Source organism: Aquarana catesbeiana, linkage group LG02 (genome assembly GCF_042186555.1).
Source record: "Aquarana catesbeiana isolate 2022-GZ linkage group LG02, ASM4218655v1, whole genome shotgun sequence".
NCBI lineage: Eukaryota > Metazoa > Chordata > Amphibia > Anura > Ranidae > Aquarana > Aquarana catesbeiana.
In genome coordinates, this window is record NC_133325.1 from 762,011,533 (window position 1) to 762,033,581 (window position 22,049).

At 44.7% G+C, this 22,049-nt stretch overlaps 1 protein-coding gene across 1 annotated transcript in view; it reads right to left on the minus strand.

Moving 5' to 3' along the window:
* The window catches only part of BACE2 (beta-secretase 2), a 93,649-nt gene extending 72,410 nt beyond the window's left edge, over positions 1-21,239 (minus strand). Inside the window, exon 1 of the mRNA XM_073617224.1 lies at positions 20,852-21,239. Coding sequence (XP_073473325.1) covers positions 20,852-21,112 — 261 coding nt within the window. The 5' untranslated portion in view covers positions 21,113-21,239. The remainder of the gene's footprint in view (positions 1-20,851) is intronic.
* Between the last annotated feature and the right edge of the window lie 810 nt (positions 21,240-22,049).

The following is a 22,049-nucleotide window of genomic DNA, read 5'->3' on the forward strand; positions in this document are numbered from 1 at the left end:
CTCCTCCTCTCCTCTGGCCAGCTGTCTTCTATGGTGGGTGTCATTCCCGCTGCCTCCTTCCGGCAATCTGTGATCTGTCATCAATCTGTCATCTATGGCAGGTGCCATCCCCACCTCTTCCTATCCTCTGGCCGGCTGGTATCCCTGGTGGATCCCATCACCGCCTCCGCCAAGCTACCTCTTATCATCCTCTGGACAGCTGGTATCCCTGGCGGGTCCCATTCCCCCCTCCTCCTCCCCTCAGGCCGGCTGCCATCCCCCACCTCCTCCTCCTCCCCTCCAGCCGGCTGTCTTCTCTGGCGGGTGCCATCCCCACCTCTTCCTATCCTCTGGCCGGCTGGTATCCCTGGTGGATCCCATGACTGCCTCCGGCCAGCTATCTCTTCTGGCGGGTGCCATCCTCACCGTTTCTTATCCCCTGGACAGCTGGTATCCCTGGCGGGTCCCATCCCCGCCTCCTCCCCTCAGGCCGGCTTCCATCTCCCACCTCCTCCTCCCCTCCAGCCGGCTGTCTTCTCTGGCGGGTGCCATCCCCACCTTCGGCCAGCTGTCATCTCTGGCAGGTGCCTTCCCCGCCTCCCCTCCACCAGCTGTCACCTCTGCCCCAATGTCTCCCAATGGCCTTACCATGCCCATCCTCTTCCCCACCAGCGATCACAGCCTTTTCCACCCCCACCCCCAATTACCCCATTACTCCCCTCCTCCCACCCTGCCCTCCCCCCAGCCTCACCCATCTCCATAACACCCCCCCCCCCCACCTCCTCTTCCTAGGCGATAGGTATCAGTAATTAGTATCAGCGAGTACTTTTAAGAAAAAAAAAGTATTGGTACTCGCACTTGGTGTTAAAAAAATAGTATCGGTGCATTCCTAATATGCATAGTTACATTGGTCCAAGCTGGACCAATGTACTTATGTAGTATATTAGCAATGCCTGGCATTAGTCTTTAAATAAAATCAAGGGGTCCAGTATACAGTAGAAATCTATCGGGTTTCAGCTTTAAAAATTTTACTCAAGCTACCAGTTAAGCCTAGTACAAACAGGCTGTATGCCGGGCTCCCGATCAGCACTTTCAGCCAATGGTGGAGAGCGCTGACTGGAGTGTTCTGGCTAAGGTGAGCGCTCCCCTGTCAGGACACAATAGCTCAGTGGGGGAGATCACTGTACTAACATCGGATTGTTAGTACACAGGCTGTGACCTAAGCTGTTAGGTTTTTTTTTCGTGTGTACTAGGCTTCAGACTTTGTAAGTTAACTTTTGGCTGTATGCTCGGCCACTTGCTTTTTGGTAAACTGTGGAATATGTATGAACTCAAGTAATTACTTTTTTGAGTATCAAATGGGTGAGGTTGGCAGGGGCTCAGCTGGCAGATCAACACCCTCTGCATGATGATAACAGCCAGAAGGTTGAGATCGCCTCATTTGTATTGTGAGACCTTCACTCAATCTTAAAGCTTTGGAGAACTGTGAGCACAACACAAGACGCCTTCAGTTACCTTCATTACCCAGAAGAGCTTCTTCTGTGTCCTCCTCTGACTCAGTTCCTCTGTTGCTGGGGCCAAACTTCATGGCTAAACTCCATCAACTGCCATTCCACAGCCATAGGCAATAAAGGCACTTTTATGGTCAGGGATGTGGCAGCTGGCTGAGATTAGTATTCAAGTTATGGAAAGCTAGGCCCTGTAAGAAGGGGGTTGTTCACACTAGTGGCTCTTTTATATAGTGGCTGCTGCTGTATAGTGCACTGGTGTGAACTGAACTCCTACAACTCAAGGGAAATTGCCTCATCTCTGTGTTGGGACTCCATTGGACAAGGCTGCTTCAGTCCAAAACATAGGATAGGAATTATGTCACGTACACACGACCGGTTTAGCCGTCGTAATAAACTCTGACGGTTTCTCCGACGTAACTCCGAAGGAATTCCATTCAATCGGTCTTGCCTACACACAGTCAACCCAAAGTCCAACCAAAATCCGACCGTCCAGAACGCGGTGACGTACAACACTTACGACGGAACTAGAAAAAGGAAGTTCAATAGCCAGTAGCCAATAGCTTCCGTCTCGTACTTGCTTCAGAGCATGCGTCTTTTTGGGTCAGTCGGAAAGATTTAGAACAGGTTCCATTTCTAGGTCTGTCAGATATTTCGACAGAAAAAGTCAGATGAGGCCTACACACCATCAGTATATACGATGAAAAGCTTACGTCTGACTTTTTCTGTTGGACGTTCCGCTCGTGTGTACGCGGCATAAGACCTAAATTGGCACAGAAGCAGCTTTTTGATCTAAAAAAGGTACTAGAGAGCACCTTGTGATGTCTGCTCTTAGGCAGAACTTTTACTTTTGAAAATGTAAACTCCAGTAAAGTTCACTTTAAAATGTTTCTAATGTAAAGTACCTAAGTGTCCAAGTGCCTTATGATACCTTCAATCACCCTGGTAAGGGCCTGTGTTAATGGGTTTTTGGCTTGTGTCATTGGCGTCAGATTGAGATGCTTTGGAGACCCTTCAAAATTTCTTGACAAGTCCTTTTGACCTGCTTTTGAATTGCTTCGAATGGGTTTGGCCTTCCCATAGATTAGAACGGAAATGTTGCTTGAAGAAAACGAAAGCTTGTCACCATATGACCCTTACTCTTCAAATTGAACTTGTGCCTTGGTAGGCAAGATCTGTAAATGGAGCCTCAACTGCTGTCATGTTTAGATTAGAAACTTGGCATCAGGACTTAATCTCAAGTACCCAAGTGCCTTATACCTTCAAACACCCTGGTAAGGGCTTGGGTTGATGGGCTTTTGGCTTGTGACATTGGCGTTGGTTAGACATTAGTTTGAGATGCTTTTGAGATCACCCAGAATTTCTTCACAAGTCCTTCTGACCTACGGGAGACCTCCTTCTGTCCTGCTTCAATTAAGTTTTGCCTTCTTATAGATTAATATGGAAATGTCACTTGAAACAAATGAAAGCCTGTTTACTTCCAACTCTTACCTCTTCAAATTGTACTTGTGTCTTGGTAGGCAAGGTCTGTATATGGGGCCTCAACTGCTGTCAAGTTGAGATTAAAGCGGAGTTCCACCCATATTTTTAAATTTGCGTCGCCCCTGTTCATTATCGCTTTACAATTCCACATTGGTCTTTTTTCTTGATTGTAGTCCATTTACCTTATTTGCACAGGGGAATGCTCCACTTTTGGTGTATCTCGCCGCAACGAGGTTCGTCATTTCCAGCCACGCACTGGCTTCTGAGATATGAGTTTAATCAATCCCAGGGGTCAATGGGCATCCTCTGCTGGTAGCATCATGATGCAAGGCAACAATGAGTGCGCTGCGCTTTGTAGTTGATGAGCATGCGTGAGATCGGGAGGTACATGCTGGGTAGCTAGCAGCACCATATCCAGGAAGGAGATACCAGTGGGCTTCACATCACACTGAAGTGCTGGAACTTCACTTTAAGTCCTGATGCTAAGTTTCTAATCTAAAAACTATCCAAATATAGCGCCTTATGCAGAGGCGGCCTGTCCATTAAGAGCGCACAACGCTGCCCCCCCCATCCATGCGTCCGGCCCCTTTCAGGACGCCGGATGCATGAATTCCAATGCGGGGGGGGGGGGGGGGTAATGGGGGGAGGGTTGAAGCACCAATTTGAGCTAGAGGCTCGAATAGGCTTCAAAATAGGGTGGGCTCGGGGCGCAGAGAATCTCCTTTCCACCAATCCGGAAGCGGGTCTGAGACCTGTTTCCCAATTGGCCGAAAGGAGAAGCTGTCAGGGAGGAGACGGAAACCGCCGAGCAGGTGAAGAAGTTGCTTGTGATGCTGGTCGGCCTGATGCCTGTGGAGGGGAAGCCACCTGTGATTGCCTGCCATGGATGGGGTAAGTGCACCGACCGACCAGACCGGGGGAGGACATTTTGCCGCCCCCCCCCAAAAAAAGGGCCTAGATTGATGGACTTTTGGCTTATGTCACTGGCGTTAGTTGGAAATTAGTCTGAGATGCCTTTGAGATCATTTAGAATTTCTTGACAAGCCCTATTAGCCAACAAGACTACAGAGTCGCTACCCTTCTTAAATGCAACAGTTTGGATAATGGCTCACCTCTCTTACATAAGCTAAAAGTTGAAGTCCTGATGACACGTTTCAGTTCCTGTCTTTCAGCTGTCAAATGGCACTTTCGAGAACCTTGCGTTGTCTATATGTTGGGAATTATATCAGTGGGCTCTGACAGGTTTACCTAATAAAGGTTCTCCATTCTAAACAAAACCTTCTTCAGTTTCTAAATGTCAAAGTTAGAACATTGACTGTTAAAAGCCATACCTTTTGCAGCTAGGAGGTTGTCCGTACATAATGCATGCTGTAACATGCATCAAAAACACACATTATTGTGTACGCATAAGTGTAAAAAAAAAAAAAAGGGTCCAAAAACAGGAAAAAACTGGATCATACCAACCAGTATGTGAGAAGATAACATATGGAATCTGACTACAACAACCCACACATACTATATATATCCCACTGTGATCTTTATGCAGTTTAGAGGACCCCATGGACTTCTCCTGTGGGTTGTCCAGCAGAAGTCGGGGAATATTTTATTGGTAAGGATTCTGTCACAGCAGTCTGTCTCTGTGCTGTTAACTGTAAAGGGTTTCCAGCGAAAAGAAAAAATAATTCCATTGTCAGTGAACCAATCTCACGGTGGTTATTGGTTTGTGACAACAGACCGGGGAACCTGTCAGACTTGTGCAGCGGCATTTCATTACCATGATAAGTTCAGCTATGCGACACGTTACAGCTCTACCTTGTAACATACCCTGACAACTTACAATGCTACCCATCTTAGAACTTCTAATTATAACCTACAATCCTTACTAGTGCTAACTATCCACACCTCCAACATGACCCACCACTGGACATGATCATAATACAATTCTATTACACTCCATACAAGTGGTGGCCCTCCCATAGGGGGTGCAGGTGCGCTGCCCCCCCCCCCCCCAATCTACTCCTCATAAAAAATATACTGGCCCTTTAAGTGTGTGCGGGACGCCGGGCACACAGGTGTATGGGAACCATGACATGCTGCAATCACTGAAAATAAATGAATAAATACTGGCCCTTTAAGTGTGTGCGGGGTACCGAACACACAGAGCCTTTGGGAAGCATGCCGTGTTTGCAATCACGTGATTGCAAACAAGAAGCTCTATTGGCGCTTCCTTAGAGTGTCCTAGGGGCGCAGAGCTTTGCGCCCTGAACACTCCCTCTATAGCATTGTTCCCTGCTGTGAGTGATTGGTGGATCCCGCGCCGTCACTTCTGGTTTCTGGCCGGTCCGAAGGTGGAAGCTGAGAGCGTCGTGAGTACGGGGGGGGGGGGGGGTGTGTGTGTGTGAATCAGGGGTGACACCTGATGTGAAGGGGACGCCTGGTGTGAAGGGGGACTCGGATGATGGAAATGCCCGGCGCGAAGGGGGAACTCGGATGATGGAAATGCCCGGCGTGAAGGGGGACTCGGATGATGGGGATGCCCGGCGTGAAGGGGGACTCGGATGATGGGGATGCCCGGCGTGAAGGGGGGTCTCGGATGATGGGGATGCCCGGCGTGAAGGGGGGTCTCAGGTGATGGGGATGCCCGGCGTGAAGGGAGGTCTCGGATGATGGGGATGCCCGGCATGAAGGGGGGTCTCGGATAATGGGGATGCCCGGCATGAAGGGGGGTCTCGGATAATGGGGATGCCCGGCATGAAGGGGGGTCTCGGATAATGGGGATGCCCGGCGTGAAGGGGGGACTTGGATAATGGGAATGCCCGGCGTGAAGGGGGGACTCGGATGATGGGGATAGCTGGCGCGAAGGGGGACTCGGATGATGGGGATGCCAGATGTGAAGGGGGACTCGGATGATGGGGATGCCAGATGTGAAGGGGGACTCGGATGATGGGGATGCCAGATGTGAAGGGGGACACCAACTGTAAAGTGGGACTCTGATGAGGACACCTGATGCATAGGGGGACTCTGATGGGGACACCTGATGTAAAGGGAAGTGCTGATGAGGACACATTATGTTAAGCGGTTCCATTTTCCTTTAATTGAAATGTGGATGCGATTGGCCTACTGTGATGGGCACAATGAGGCTGCAATTGATGGGCACAGTGAGGCTGCAATTGATGGGCACAGTTTTATCTAGCAGTAATCGTACATAACCACCTGTTAAATGGCTATTTACAGTCCTGCATTACTAACAGTTTAAATTTGCGCCCCCCCCCCCAAAAAAAAAATTTTTGAGCACCAGCCGCCACTGCTCTATACATAGAACACTACACCACCAACATGACCAACCACTGGATAAGACAATAATACAATTATATAACCATATACACTGACCAGCCATAACATCACCACCCACCTAATATGGAGTAGGTCCCCCTTTTGCCACCAAAACAGCCCTGATTCATTCTTCAAACCATTCTTGACCGTTTTTGCAGTGTGACAGGGGGCATCATCTTGCTGAAAGAGGTCACTGCCATCAGGGAATACCGTTTCCATGAATGGGTTATAATTGGTCACCAACTATGTTTAGGTAGGTCATATGTGTCAAGTAACATGCACATGAATGACTGGACCCAAGGTTTCCCAGGAGAACATTGCCCAAAGCCTCTGCTGGCTTGCCCAATTCCCATACGGTATCCTGGTGCCATCTCTTCCCCAGGTAAAAGGACGCACACGCACCCGGCCATCCACATGATGTAAAAGAAAACATGATTCATCATACCAGGCCACCTTCTTCCACTGCTCCGTGGTCAGGCCCCCCACAGGGAGAAGACAGTGATTATTGCCAGGTTAACAGCTTCTTGCAATAATCACATGTAAAATCCGGCAGGGTGGTTGTACCCAAGCTGTTCGATCAACTTGGGCACATTCAGCATGCCCATACGTGGTTCGAATCTTGGCCAGTTCCTGCTGAACCGGTCGAGATTTGAACCGTCAATGGCCTGCTTAAAGTGATACTAAAGTCTCAGGTTTTTTTTCTTTAAAAAATAACAAACATGTTATACTCACCTGCTCTGTGTACTGGTTTTGCACAGAGCAGCCCAGATCCTCCTCTTCTCGGGTCCCTCGCTAGTGCTCCTGGCCCCTCCCTCCAGCTATGTGCCCCCACAGCAAGCAGCTTGCTATGGGGACACACGAGCCGAGGATCTGTGTTTCCAGTCAGACACTGAGCCGTGGCTTGGCCCTGCCCCCTCTCTCTCCTCATTGGCTCACTGACTTTGATTGACAGCAGCGGGAGCCAATGGCGCCCCACTGCTGTCTCAGCCAACGAGGAGGGAGAGCCCCAGGCAGCCGACACTCTCCTGCAACATCACTGGATCGAGATGGGCTCAGGTAAGTGTTAGGGGGGCTGCTGCACACAGACGTTTTTTATTTTAATGCATAGAATGCATTAAGATAAAAAAAAGAAAAAATAGCTGTGGACACCCTGACCAGTCTGTGACTGTGCTGCCCCATACACAACAAACTGGGATGTCCCATTTTTTCTCATTTCAACACATCAACTTCAGGGACAACATGTTCACTTGCTGCCTAATATATCCCACCCACTTTCAGATGCCTTTGTAACGAGATACTCAACGTTATTCACTTAACCTGTCAGTGGTCATAAAGTTATGGCTGATCGGTGCAAGCAGACATGTGACCTTTCTGTTCCCATGGTGCGACTCTCACACTACATTGTACAATGACATCACAACGGGCGGCAGAAGTCACATGTCATGTCAGGCACATGGGGAACGTCAGGTGATAAAACTCATTTGAGAATCCTTCAGGTCTTGTCGGGTTTTGAGATTTGAACACTGACCTCTGTGTGCGGCTCCATCAGCTGAGAGATTCCTGAGAGTCTCTGAAGATCACATGGAATCTCATGACTCTGAGCTTTACATCTCACTGACCAGAAATGTCTTTAATTCTCAGAAGCTCGGAAAAGAGCAAAATGCCAAATCAGGCTGCGATGGAGCTCAAGGGTAAAAAAAAACAAAGAAAAAAAAAAAAAAAACCCCAAAACAAACACACAACACAATAGAAAAGTCCCCCCCCCCATGAAAAAAAAAAATTATGGGATGTGATGGGGGATTAAAACAAGGAAATGTGATATTTTTCCTAACAGCATGAGGAGAGTGCGCAGTCATGTTGGAACAAGAAGGGGCCGTCCCCAAACTGTTCCCACAAAGTTGGGAGCATGAAATTGTCCAAAATGTCTTGGTATGCTGACACCTTAAGAGTTCCCTTCACTGGAACTAGGGGGCCAAGCCCAACCCCTGAAAAACAACCCCACATCATAATCCCCCCTCCACCAAAGGATTTGGACCAGTGCACAAAGTAAGGTCCATAAAGACAAGGCAGAGTGAGTTTGGGGTGGAGGAACTTGAGTGGCCTGCACAGAGTCCTGACCTCAACCCGATAGAACACCTTTGGGATGAATTAGAGGGGAAACTGCGAGCCAGGCCTTCTCATCCAACATCAGTGCCTGACCTCACAAATGCGCTTCTGGAAAAATGGTTAAACATTCCAATAGACACACTCCTAAACCTTGTGGACAGCCTTCCCAGAAGAGTTGAAGCTGCAAAGGGTGGGCCAACTCAATATTGAACCCTACGGACTATGACTGGGATGCCATTAAAGTTCATGTGTGTGTAAAGGCACTATAGTGTATGTACATTGCAGGGATTTTAGCAAACTTTGTTGCAGATTCCTACCTTTTGTTATTCTGAAGAAATAGCTGTTTGTCTGTGTCTGAGTGAATCTGTATGGGAGTGGTTTTATAATTTAAAAAATCAGCTGCTGCACCTGCAGGGTTCTAATGAGGAAAGTGGCAGGTACTGCATCCCTTTAGACATGATGTCCTATTGGGAGTATCTCTCCAGAAATTACATTTTTGTTGCAGGGGATGCGAAAAATCTGATTTGTATCTCAGTGCAGACCTTTGGGAAAATTAGTAAGCCAATCACACAGTGTGTGTGTGTGTGTGTGTGTGTGTGTGTGTGTGTGTGTGTGTGTGTGTGTGTGTGTGGTTGGGGGGGCGTTCTGTACACCATGTGTATACATAACACTTCCAGGTTGCCATATTGCATTTTACAGAAAATTACAGCGGCCGGAGATTGAAATAGAAGTAATTTTTAATAACATTCAATTACAATATGACTTGTACAGCAATAGTACAGTAATACCTCGGATTGCGAGTAACGCGGTTAACAGGCGTTTCGCTATACGAGTTATTATTTTTTTTTAAATCCTGACTCGGTTTGCGAGTGTTGTCTCACAAAACGAGCAGGATTCAAGCCTCTGTAGTGTGCAGTACCGCATTCGGCCAGAGGTGCGGGAGCGCCGTTGACACTCTGAGCCGTTCGGAAGCATTCGGAAACACTCAGTTCCCGAGTGCATCCAAGCATTTCCAAGTCTCTCTGGCGCCCCCCACCTCTGGCCACATGCGGTACTGCATACAATAGAAGTCAACGTGGAACGAATTATCATTTCCATTGACTCCTATGGGGAAACTCGCTTTGATATGCGAGTGCTATGGATTACAAGCATTCTCCTGGAACAGATTATGCTCGTAATTCAAGGTTCCACTATATTTTATATTATATTACATATACACACACACACATACACATATATATATATATATATATATATATATATATATATATATATATATATATATATATATATATATATATATATATATATATATATATATATATATATATATATATATATATATTTTTTATTTTTTTTTTTTTTTTTTGCTGCAAAAGTGGAGTTACCCTTTAAATAAGTAGAGTGACCTTGTTTGCTTTACTTTAGCTGATTCCCAGAAGAAATCGGAACCCTTTTGTCACGCTCTCCCAAGAGAAAGGGAGCTCTGATATAAAATGTATCACCAAAAGATCTAAAAACACGCCAAAAGATATTACAATAAAGGAAAAGCCAATGAGAAAAGGGCCACCCCGGCCCGCCGCCCCACATCCTCCGCTCATTGCATACTTGCTGCCACTAGGCAGATTGGGAAAGCAATGATTTGGCCCCTGGCTGTGTTTTCGGTACAGCTCCCTGCCTTTCATATGTGCAGCCTGTACCTTCCCGTACAAGAGAACATGTTTACACAAGTAGAGAGATCTGCTCAGCCTCCGATCGCTGGAATCCGGCTCCAACCCAGCTCAAATCTCTTCCACACTGGAATCCAATGTATAGAATGGAATAGGAACTTTAAAGAGAACCTGTCACCAACTCACAAAATGCTGTAAAAAAAAAAAAAAAAAAAAAAAAAGCTAATAATTTAAAGAACTATAGGCAAAGCTTTTTTCCCTTTCTATAAATGTTCCCAGCACAGTTCCCCAGCACATCCCCTCCCTCCTTGCATGTCACAGCCCTCTCCTCTTCTGGGAGAGTCTATTATCTATGCTGACCCAGCTCCTCTACCCCTTCCTTCACCTCCCTACATAACCTTTTAAAGGATATAAGGATGTAAAGGTTTCAAAAAAAAAAAAAATAAATATCATTCTTACCTCCTCTGTGCAGTGGCCCCCGATCCTCCTCTTCTGGGGTCCCTCAGCGGCACTCCTGGCTCCTCCTCTTCTCGAGTGCCCCATTGGAGGGCCGCTCTCCCTCGGGGCATTCTTGCGGGCGTGCTCCCGTGTCCTGCTGCTGCGTCTGTTGACACAGACAGCAGGACTCTGCCCCGCCCCCCCGTCATTGGATTTGATTGACAGCAGCGGGAGCCAATAGCTGCGCTGCTATCAATCTATCCAATCAGGACCCGAGACACCGGATGGAGCTGGTGTGCTCATCCCCGTCACTGGAAAGACTGGGTTTAGGCAAGTTCTCCTGCATCACAGGAGGTTTTTCACCTTAATGCATAAGGTGAAAAACCTCAAGGGTTTACAACCCCTTTAAGTTGCAGCTGGGAAATAAGTGAAGGGGAATACTACAGAGCCACCATTCTCAACTAGGGTTCTTCTAGAGCAGTGGTTGTCAACTTATAAGCTAAAGGATGCGTGAGGGTGTCATTAACAATGAATGGCACTGATGTGTATCCGCTAAAGGGCAGTACGTTTCTGTGGTGTCTGGAAAGCGATTTTGCATGAGGAGGTCCCGACACACACAAATGTGAACGCAGGCTAAAGGTCTCAGTTACATTGGTGGTCAGTGTAAATCTTCTCATTACATTGGGGCTTGGTGTAGAATCCTTTCATTCACACTAGTGTCCAATGTGAATGTTCACCTTACATTAGTGGTCAGTGTAAATCCCTCCTTACATTGGTGGTCAGTGTAAATCTTTTCATTACATTGGGGCTTGGTGTAGAATCCTTTCATTCACACTAGTGTCCAATGTGAATGTTCACCTTACATTAGTGGTCAGTGTAAATCCCTCCTTACATTGGTGGTCAGTGTAAATCTTCTCATTACATTGGGGCTTGGTGTAGAATCCTTTCATTCACACTAGTGACCAGTGTCACTAGCTGTCTGTAAAGTTATCATTCTAGCCACCACTGTAATGGGGAAATGTAAGAAGCAAGTTCCTAATAATCCCCCCCCCCCAATGGACTAATCTTAGCGAGGGTTCCCTGAGACATGAAAATTATTTCAAGGGTTCCTCTGGGGAAAAAAGGTTGAGAAAGGCTGCTATAAAGTGGCTGTAAACCCCTTATACACCATTTTTACACCATTTTTACCTACAGGTAAGCCTATAATAAGGCTTACCTGTAGGTACCGTGAATATCTCCTAAACTTGCACTGTTTAGGAGATATTCACTGTATCAGCATGTGCTGACGCACTGAAACAACGGCACGCTCATGCCGTTTCTTCAGCTGCTGAGCTGTTACCGGTGACGTCATCGCGGCTCTGGCCAATCATAGCGCCAGAGCCTGTGATACCCGTAAATAACGGGAGACATGTCCCCGCCCACAGTGCCTACAGTATGCTATGCATACTAGCTCATTATGCCTTTGTCTTGCAGGTTTTTTTTTTTTTTTTTTTCCTGGGTTTACAAGCACTTTAAGTCTAATGACATCACATCTAAGAGGACGGCACCCAGCAGCAGTCTCTGGGCTTTTGGATGTCTATACAGGGAAGGTTTTTAGAGGTAAATAACAACATGGTAAAGCCCAACTCTACATCTAATGACGTCAGCTTCGGAAAGTTTAACCTCCTTCATGACCATACAATGTATATATAAAGCGCTGTGTAAATTGACGGCGCTATACAAGTACCATAATAATAATAATAATAATAATAATAATAATAGACCAGGCAATTTTTTGCTATTTAGCACTGCGCTACTTTGACGTTGCACGGTCGTGCAATGCATATTGTTCAAAATTTATATATACATTTTTTTTTTCACACACATAATGATCAAATACCACCAAAACAAATCTCTAAGTTTTTTGGGGTTTTTTTTGCGATATAAAAATGAAAAAAAAAAAAAAAAAAAAAAAAAAAAGACTGAAAATTTTGAACAATATTTTTTTACTTTCTGTCAGGGTGGATAAAAAGCAATTATTTAAAAATAAATAAATAATAAATAATAATAAAAATAATCGTTTTTTTTATTTAAATTAGATTTATTGGATTTTTATAAAATTTATTTTATTAAAAATGCTTTTGGAGTAAGAATTTAAAGATAGTTTTCTATTTAATATACATTAATAATTTAGTTTATTCAGCATGAAATGGAGCTTAGTTATGTAGCAGGGGGCTGTATATTCTGCAATATTTACATTTTGGGGAAACCCATTCAATGAATCAAAGCTCTGCAAGCTGAGATAACATGCACTGCATTGATGCATTCACATAATTTGACAGCAGTCATGAGATAAACCAAAGTTCAGGAATACTCCCTTTATCCCATTGTTTTGCAAATCTATGTACACTACAAACTGTATGATTGAATCGGTTCTGATATCGCTGGTTTTACTAACCTGACGGCTTATTATTCTAAATAGGAGACCTTCATTTTGTTTGTAAAAATTAAAGATTCTACCAGCAAGAATAAGTCCTTCCATTTAAAGAGAACTTATTTCAGATCCATCATGGCAGCGCTTGTTAGAGGGACATCCACTCACCTGCTGCTGCCACATCCCTCACCAGCCGTCCTATTAAAGTGAATGGGACTGTCGGGGAGTCAACAGCGGGTCAGAGGAGGAGCCGCTGCGGGACAGAGATGACAGTTGCTCTTTTTAAAATTATGATTTAAATCAAGCCTTTTTACTAGTGATTTAAATCAAATCCAGCCAGCTTTCTGCTATAAAACATTCAGAAAAATTTTTAAATTTTTTTTTAAATCTAATTTCTTCATAAATTTTAGCCAAAATGTATTCTGCTACATGTCTTTGGTAAAATAAAATCCCAATAAGTGTATATTGATTGGTTTGCTTGAAAGTTATAGCGTCTACAAATAATGGTATATATATATATATATATATATAGGATTTTATTTAATACTAGTAATGTCAGTGAGCAGCAACTTATAGTCTGACACTAACTGACACTAGGGGGGACTGACAAACTGCCACTGATATCACCAGTGACACTAATACAGTGCTCAGAGCTAATAATATGCACTGTCACTGTATTAATGAACCCTGGCTGGGAAGGGGTTAACATCAGGGGCGGGCAAAGGGTTAAATGTGTGCCTAACAATGTTTACCGTGTGTGCTGTTTTTTTTTACTCCCCGCTATGCATGGAAAATGGCACATCACTGCTGTCTGTAGGGAGCTCTGTGTGGTTTACCTACACAGGGCCCTCTTCTGTCATTTGCTCAGCTGATCGGTGGATTTAGGCCATAAATCATTGGCCGGGACCTGCTGATCTGCTTGTGATGTAACAAATGGCCGCACAGCCGGGGCAGCAGGCACACACTTGCATGTCCCCCTACCCAAAAATACCAAATCACATACATGTACGTGATCTGGCACAGCAGGGCCGCTCTGCCACAGTATAAGATGGTCCTGAATTGGTGGATGTCCTTTTAAATAGTTTGCTTGGGCCAAAACCTTTCTTCATTTTGGATAGAGTCCGAGAGGGTTATAACCATCTTTGTCCCATTGGGGAGACTTCCCGTAACTTCCTGTACCATAACCAGAACAGGAAGTGAGAGGAAATCCCTCCAAAGTGAGGAAATCTCTGGTTGTCACCAGAACTAGTGTCCCCGTTGGGAACCTTGAAGTTCCTCTAGGACTCCTTTCAGGAAACAGTCCAAAAAGGTGATCTGCATTACGGTCTTAAAATGGTTCTAAAGCCTAAACTTTTTTTTTAACCTTAAAGTATTCCTTGGTCTTTGGCACAAAAAAAAAACAAAAACAAAAAAACAAAAACAAAAAAAAAAAAAAAAACAACTACATACACTGCTAGTAATTTGTTTGAGAAAAAAAAAATGTCCATCCTGCTCCTTTTAAATTTTCTTGCCACTGCGGACAAAAATAATCAATGTGACCCCTCCAACCATTAGAAAATAGAGCGAACATTCCAAAATTGGAAATTTACAACTGAAATTCTACTGGTGTATGGCAAACTCATTATAAATCCTCCCCCGTCCCCTCCCTAGTGGGTCACCTTTGTTCTTTAATCAGACTTTTTGGAGGCCCCAGGCTATAGGCTGCAGGTCAGTCCAGATCTGATTAGAGCTGTGAAAATCCTTTAAATCTGGCTCATTATTTTTAGATCAAACAAAAGCCACAAAAGGCCGGCGACACCTTAACACAGCGTGACCGGGCTTATCACCTCTCCTAAGATCATAAATCCCCCTACTGTGCCAATACTTGTGCCAGGAACCATCATGGCAGACAAAATGAAGATTTAAGCTGGGCATAGGATGGAAATTTGGCTGGTTCAGCAGGGATGGACCAAATTTTGATCCCTCTATGGCCATTCCTTCTAGGAGAAGTCATCCTAATGATCAACTTCTCTTGAATGCAAAACTTTAAATTTTATTAGCGGCTACAGTGCTGCTAATCCGTGTATTCTGACAGTAGAGTCCAGCTGTCAAAATCAAATCCATCCACCTCACTTGTGTGGAGATGAGGGGATATAATATATATATATATATATATATATATATATATATATATATATATATATATATATATATATATATATATATATATATATATATATATATATATATATATATATATATATATATATATTTTTTTTTTTTATTTGAGCATCCTGCCAGCTTAAAAAAAAAAAAACACCATATATGGTCAGCCTAAAGCAGCCCATACATAAATCTTTGTTTTTCTCACTTATTGGAAAGAAAAAAAGAATAAAAAAAAAAAAAAAGGAAAAAGAGAAGACCCAATTTCCCCATCCACACACTCGATGTGGACGGGGAAATCACTCCCACTGGGTTATTGTATTCTGACAGTGTGGAGGCATCCCCATCATTATACACTTGAAGACCAGGCATTTTCTGGCACTTTTTGTGTATACGTGACCAGTTTTGTTTTTTTGTTGTTAGAAAATTACTTAGAATCCCCAAACACATACATAATATATATATATATATATATATATATATATATATATATATATATATATATATATATATATATATATATATATATATATATATATATATATACATATATACACACACACACACACACACACAGTGGGGACTGAAAGTACTGATGAGACCAAGATAGAACTTTTTGGCCTTAATTCTAAGCGGTATGTGTGGAGAAAACCAGGCACTGCTCATCACCTGTCCAATACAGTCCCAACAGTGAAGCATGGTGGTGGCAGCATCATGCTGTGGGGGTGTTTTTCAACTGCAGGGACAGGACGACTGGTTGCAATTGAGGGAAAGATGACTGCGGCCAAGTACAGGGATATCCCGGACGAAAACCTTCTCCAGAGTGCTCAGGACCTCAGATTGGGCCGAAGGTTTACCTTCCAACAAGATAATGACCCTAAGCACACAGCTAAAATAACGAAGGAGTGGCTTCACAACAACTCTGTGACTGTTCTTGAATGGCCCAGCCAGAGCCCTGACTTAAACCCAATTGAGCATCTCTGGAGAGACCTAAAAATGGCTGTCCACCAACGTTTACCATCCAACCTGACAGAACTGGAGGGGATCTGCAAGGAGGAATGGCAGAGGATCCCCAAATCCAGGTGTGAAAAACTTGTTGCATCTTTCCCAAAAAGACTCATGGCTGTGTATTAGATCAAAAGGGGCTTCTACTAAATACTGAGCAAAGGGTCTGAATACTTAGGACCATGTGATATTTCAGTTTTTATTTTTAAATAAATCTGCAAAAATGTCAACAATTCTGTGATTTTAGCAAATGGCTGCAATATAACAAAGAGTGAAAAATGTAAGGGGGTCTGAATACTTTCTATCCCCAGTGTGTGTGTGTGTATGTGTGTATGTATATATATATATATATATATATATATATATATATATATATATATATATATATATATATACACACATACATACATACATACACACACACACACACACACTTTAAGGCAGAGACCCTAGAGAATAAATTGGTGGGCGGTATTTGTGCAGCGGCTTCTCAAATGCAATATTTCGGGGAAAAAAGAACACTTTCTAAAATTTCAATGCAAAAAAACTAAAATAAATAAAAACCACAATACATAACCCAATTTTTTGCAAAATATAAAAGAAGATGATGTCATGCCGGGTAAATAGATACCAAACATGTCACGCTTCAAAATTGCGCACACCCATGCAACAGGGACAAACTATGCCAATTTTACTATCCATAGGCAACGCTTTAAAAGCCTTTACAGGTTACCATTTTAGATTTACAGAGGACGTCTGGTGCTAAAATGATAGCCCATGATCCAATGTTCGTGGCGATACCTCATGTGTGGGATGATCACCGTTTACGTGCATGTGGGACCGATGCACACGCTAGCACGGTGGGGGGAGGGGGGACTTTACTTTTTTTTTAACTATTAATTTATTCTTTTTCTTTCATTTTCACCTAGCAATCCTGCCAGTAAGTCTTTTTTTGTTTTTTTGTTTTCCCCAAAAGAACAATCTGTTCAGTAGGAATTCATCAGTTACAGGGATGAAACAAACCATTTACCACTAACAGTGGTGCTCACAACGATCAGCTTTGATGATCATTGTGATGACAATATTATTTATGTAAAACCTTTATCCCAAAGGGGAACTGCTGTAACTGCTTATGAAGTGTGAGCTGGAGCTTGGCTTCAATCTGTTAGTATATCTAAATCAGCTAGTATATCTAACACTCCCCTCCCCCCCAGACTGACACTGCTGCTGTCCAAAGGTGACCCCTGTGCTCTTTCCTCCAGAGTGGGGGGCACTCTAATATGGGAGTTGCGATACTGGTCAGATCACCAGGTTAAAGAAAAAAAAAGACAAACACAGCCACCACAATTAATGATTGGTAAGCTGCAATATATTACATTTGGCTTGGGGTTTAATCCCCCCAGTTCACATTGACTGCGGCTTTGAAATCGTCCATCTTGATCTGAAATCGCAGGAGCTACTTTTTCAATTCAGTACTGCCCCGCAAAGTCGGCATTGCCCTGATTTGAACAGTGCAACTGCCGGCAATAGACTGCGACTTGTCATGGGATGTGACCTGTCAAATTGCATGACACGTCGCTCCAATTTGAACGGGGGGCCAATACCACTTTAAGCCTGTAGAAGAATTGAAGGGAGATCCCCTCAATAGTAAACATACAGCAATCTATCCATCTATGTATTTAAAGAGGAGTTCCAATTACAAAAAAATTTAAATGAAAAAGTCAGCAGCTACAAATACTGCAGCTGCTGACTTTTAATAATCGGACACTTACCTGTCCAGGGTCCAGAGATGTGGGGAAATGAAGCCCCGATTGTCTCCCCCTCCTCTCTGCGGCGCCGGGCATTGTCACTGTGGGCGCCCGGCTGTGGCTTCACAACCGGGCACGCACTGCGCATGCACGAGCCGCGCTGTGACTGGCCGGGCAATCATCTGGGACCTGTGACGTGTCCCAAATGATTGCCGAAAGGGAGAGGGAGAGGTGATCTTCCTTCTGGTGCCGCGGTGGCTTGGGAGGAAGTGGAGCTGGAACCCTCTAAAAAGAGGGTTTCCACCCCCCCCCCCCCCCAAAAAAAATATGACATGCCAAATGTGACATGTTAGAGGGTCACCTTCCCTTAAAGGGGAAGTTCCATTTTTTGGGTGGAACTCCGCTTTAAGGTTTTTAACCATTTCCTACTCTGTCCAAGTGACATAAGACTGTAGTTCTGAACAGGAGCATACATGAACTCTGGAGAGACTCTGTGGGTACAAGGGGGGTACAAGGGGCACCCACATATCTGGTTTAGGCAAGAAGAAAGCAGAATTGTTTTATGCAATTATAAAAAAATAAATAAAAATAACCAAATGTCCATCTGATGGTTATGATTAAACCAACACAGCACCTGACACTTTATAGAGAGCACCCCAAAAATCTCATCTAAGGGATGCACAGACCCTGCATGGACCCTACACACCCCAAAAATGATGCTCAGACCCTCCTTATATTGTACTATTGTACTCCCAGACCCCATGAATACAGTGTATATACCAGTATGGAGGGGAAGAGGCAATCTCCCCCAGTACAGTGACCCCCCCCCCAGGGAAATAAAGACTGGCATGTGACCTCCCCCCCACCCTCAGATCTCAACTAGAGGTCCCAGGGAGGAGCTCAGATGGTTCCAGGCACTCTTCTGCTTGTTATAGTAATGGGAGTATAAACAAACAATGTATTATTATTATTATTATTATTATTATTGTTCATTTTTACATTTTTAGGTAAAAACAAAGTTCAGTTTATAAACATTGCCAGAAAATCAGGAATCACCAACAACAAATACATCCACATCATGGGTACATGGAAAGATCACACTTCCCCTACATCTACTCCAATAGAAAGGGGGGGGGGGGGTCACTGTCCCTACACCAGTGGTCTCCAAACTGCGGCCCAGGGGCTGGATGTGGCCCTTTGCTTGCCTTTATCTGGCCCTTGGAACCCTATTCCTCCCACTGATACAAGTCACTATTCTACCATCTGACACCAAAAAATGGAGCACCATTTCTCCCACTGGCACCAATAATGGGGCACTATTCCTCCCTATGATTCCAATGATGGGGCACCCCACCCAAAAAAACAAATGTGGCGATGTTTATTCCCACTGATGCCAACAAAATTTACACTCCTGCTGGTCACAATCCGGCCCTCCTAAAGTCTGAAGGACAATAAACCGGCCCTTTTAAAAAAAATTTTGGAGACCCCTGCCTTACACGTAAACTGGAGGGGAGGATGTTAAAGTGGAGTTCGGCTTTTTCTTTTCCTTTTTTTTTTTTTTTTTTTTTTAAGTCAGCAGCTACAAATACTGCAGCCGCTGACTTTTAAAATATGGACACTTACCTGTCCAGGGCGCCCGCGATGTCGGCACCCGAAGCCAATCTGTCGCTCGGCTGTCGGATGCTGCCGCCGCCATCCTCGGTAGGGGAATCACTCACTTCCTGGTTCCCTACTGCGCATGCGCGACTCGCGCTGCATTATCCCACTGGTCCCTGCTGTTTTCTGGGACCCGTGTGTCTCCCAGAATACAGCGGGGGGGGGGGGGGGGGAATGTGGCGTAGATACCCGCGGGTGGCTCGGGTATCTATGCCTGGAAGTGGGAGCAAAATACCTGTATTAGACAGATATCTGCTCCCCCCTGAAAGGTGCCAAATGTGACACCGGAGGGGGGGAGGAACCGGAAAAGTGGAAGTTCTATTTTTGGGTGGAACTCCGCTTTAAATCACACTGGTAAGCCCTGCCTCTCCAACAACCTCGGGGGGGGGGGGGGGATGATTTTACTGCCCCTAAAAGAATCCCAGCTCGGGGTGGGGGTCAGGGGGGAGTCCACAGCCACTACAACTATCCCAGTGGGGTGGGGGTGTCGAACTTACTGCCCCCACAACTACCCCAGTGGAAGCAGAGATTGCACTGCCCCATTAATAACCCAATGGGTCAGGAGAGAGAGAGAGAGAGAGAAACTGCATTACTACAACTACCCCAGAGGAAATAGAAATCACACCGCCCCATACCTATCCCAGTAGGTGGGGAGAGCAGGCAGATTATACAACTGCCTCAGTTTGGGGGGGGGGGTGTTTACTGCCCCCACAACTACCCCAGTGGGATAAGGGGGACCCTAAACATACCCCAGTGCAAGCGGAGATTGCATTTCCCCATAACTAAATGAAAGGACTGGGGTGATGGGTGGGGGCAGATTGCACTACTCTTACAATTACCCCAGTAGAAGGGGATATGGCCCTGCAATCTAACTAAATCAATGGGCTGGGGGGCAGATTGCACTACTCCTACAAATACCCCAGAGGAAGCAGAGATTGCACAGCCCCATATCTAACGCAGTAGTGGTGGGGGTAACTGCACAACTCCCCCAATAGAAGCAGACATTGCACTGCCCCATATCTAACGCAGTGGTGGTGGGGGTATTGCACTACTCTCCCAATAGAAGCAGAGATTGCACTGCCCCATATCTAACGCAGTGGTTGTGGGGGAATTGCACTAATACTACAACTGCCCCGTGGAAGAGGAGATTGAATTGCCCCATATCTAACCCAATGGGGGGGGGGGGGATTGCACAACTCCTACAACTACCCCAGCTCAAGGAGAGATTGCACTGCCCCATAGTGTGTGTGTGTGTGGAGGGTATTGCACAACTCCCACAACTGCCCCAGTGGGGGTAGATTTAGTTGTCCAGGCACATTGAGCAGCCCTAGATGTCCCCCCCCCCCCCCCATGCCCTGTTGGGTGACTTACTGTCTGTGGGGGGGTCCCGATCATCATCTCCAGGTAGTACCCCCTGCCAGAGTCTCCCTCCAGGTTGTTGACCATGGTCATGAAGTTGATGTTGCCGCTGGGGTCGGAGGCCAGGGCCAGCCCCATGATGTCCTTGGCAGTGGTGGTGGAGACAGGCTGGGGCTGGCTGACCAGGGCAGGGGAGATCCGGAGAGGGAAGGAGAACTTGGTCCGGGCCCCTCCCAGCACTGCCAGTAATAGAAGCAGCAGAGCCCCCCTCATTGTCCTCCGTCCTCTATATACTCTGCATGACTGCCCGGTACACAGCTCCCAGAGATCGCCTCTCTCTGCTCCCCCCGGGATACAACAACGGATATGGCGGGGAGGAGTCTGCAACAAACTTCTACAACTTGTCACAAAGTTACCAAATCCTGGGATCAACTCAGAGAGGTGCGTGGGCGCCCCCTCATGGGGGATTATGTGTACTGCACAGCAGGCGGAGTAGGACAAGTCTTGTTTATCGGGGAAATCTTTTATTTATTTTTTTACACGTAAAGTCAGCATTTGAAAATGACTTTAAACCCAAAAAACAATTCTTTATTTATTTAATTCTTTATTTATTGAAACTGGAGGCCCTGGAGAATAAAATAGTGGTAGCTGCATTTTTTTAAGATGTACAGTATAGTATTTGAACAACTGTTTATAAAACGCATATTTTCATGAGAAATGCAATAAAGTTGACACAATATAATACTGTTTTTTAATTTTTTTTTTAAGTTTTGTTTTTAGTAAAATATCCACTTAAGCTCTGGAAGATTTACCCTCATTCCTCACCAGGCCATTTTTTGCCACACAGCACTGCATTCATTTAATTGACAATTGCACAGTCGTGCAACGCTGCACATAAATGAAATTTACGCCATTTTCTTCCCACAAATAGAGCTTTCTTTTGGTGGTGTTTGATCACCTCTGGGTTTTTTTTTATTTTTTGCACTATAAACAAAAAGGCCAACAATTTTGAAAAAAAAATATATATTTTTTACTTTCTGCTATGAAACGTATCCAATAAAAAAAAAATAATCAAAAATTAAATTTCTTCATACATTTAGGACAATATGTATTCTGCTACATATTTTTGTTAAAAAAAACCCCAATAAGACTATATTGATTGGTTTGCGCATAAGTTATAGCATCTACAAATTATGGTATATTAAAAAAA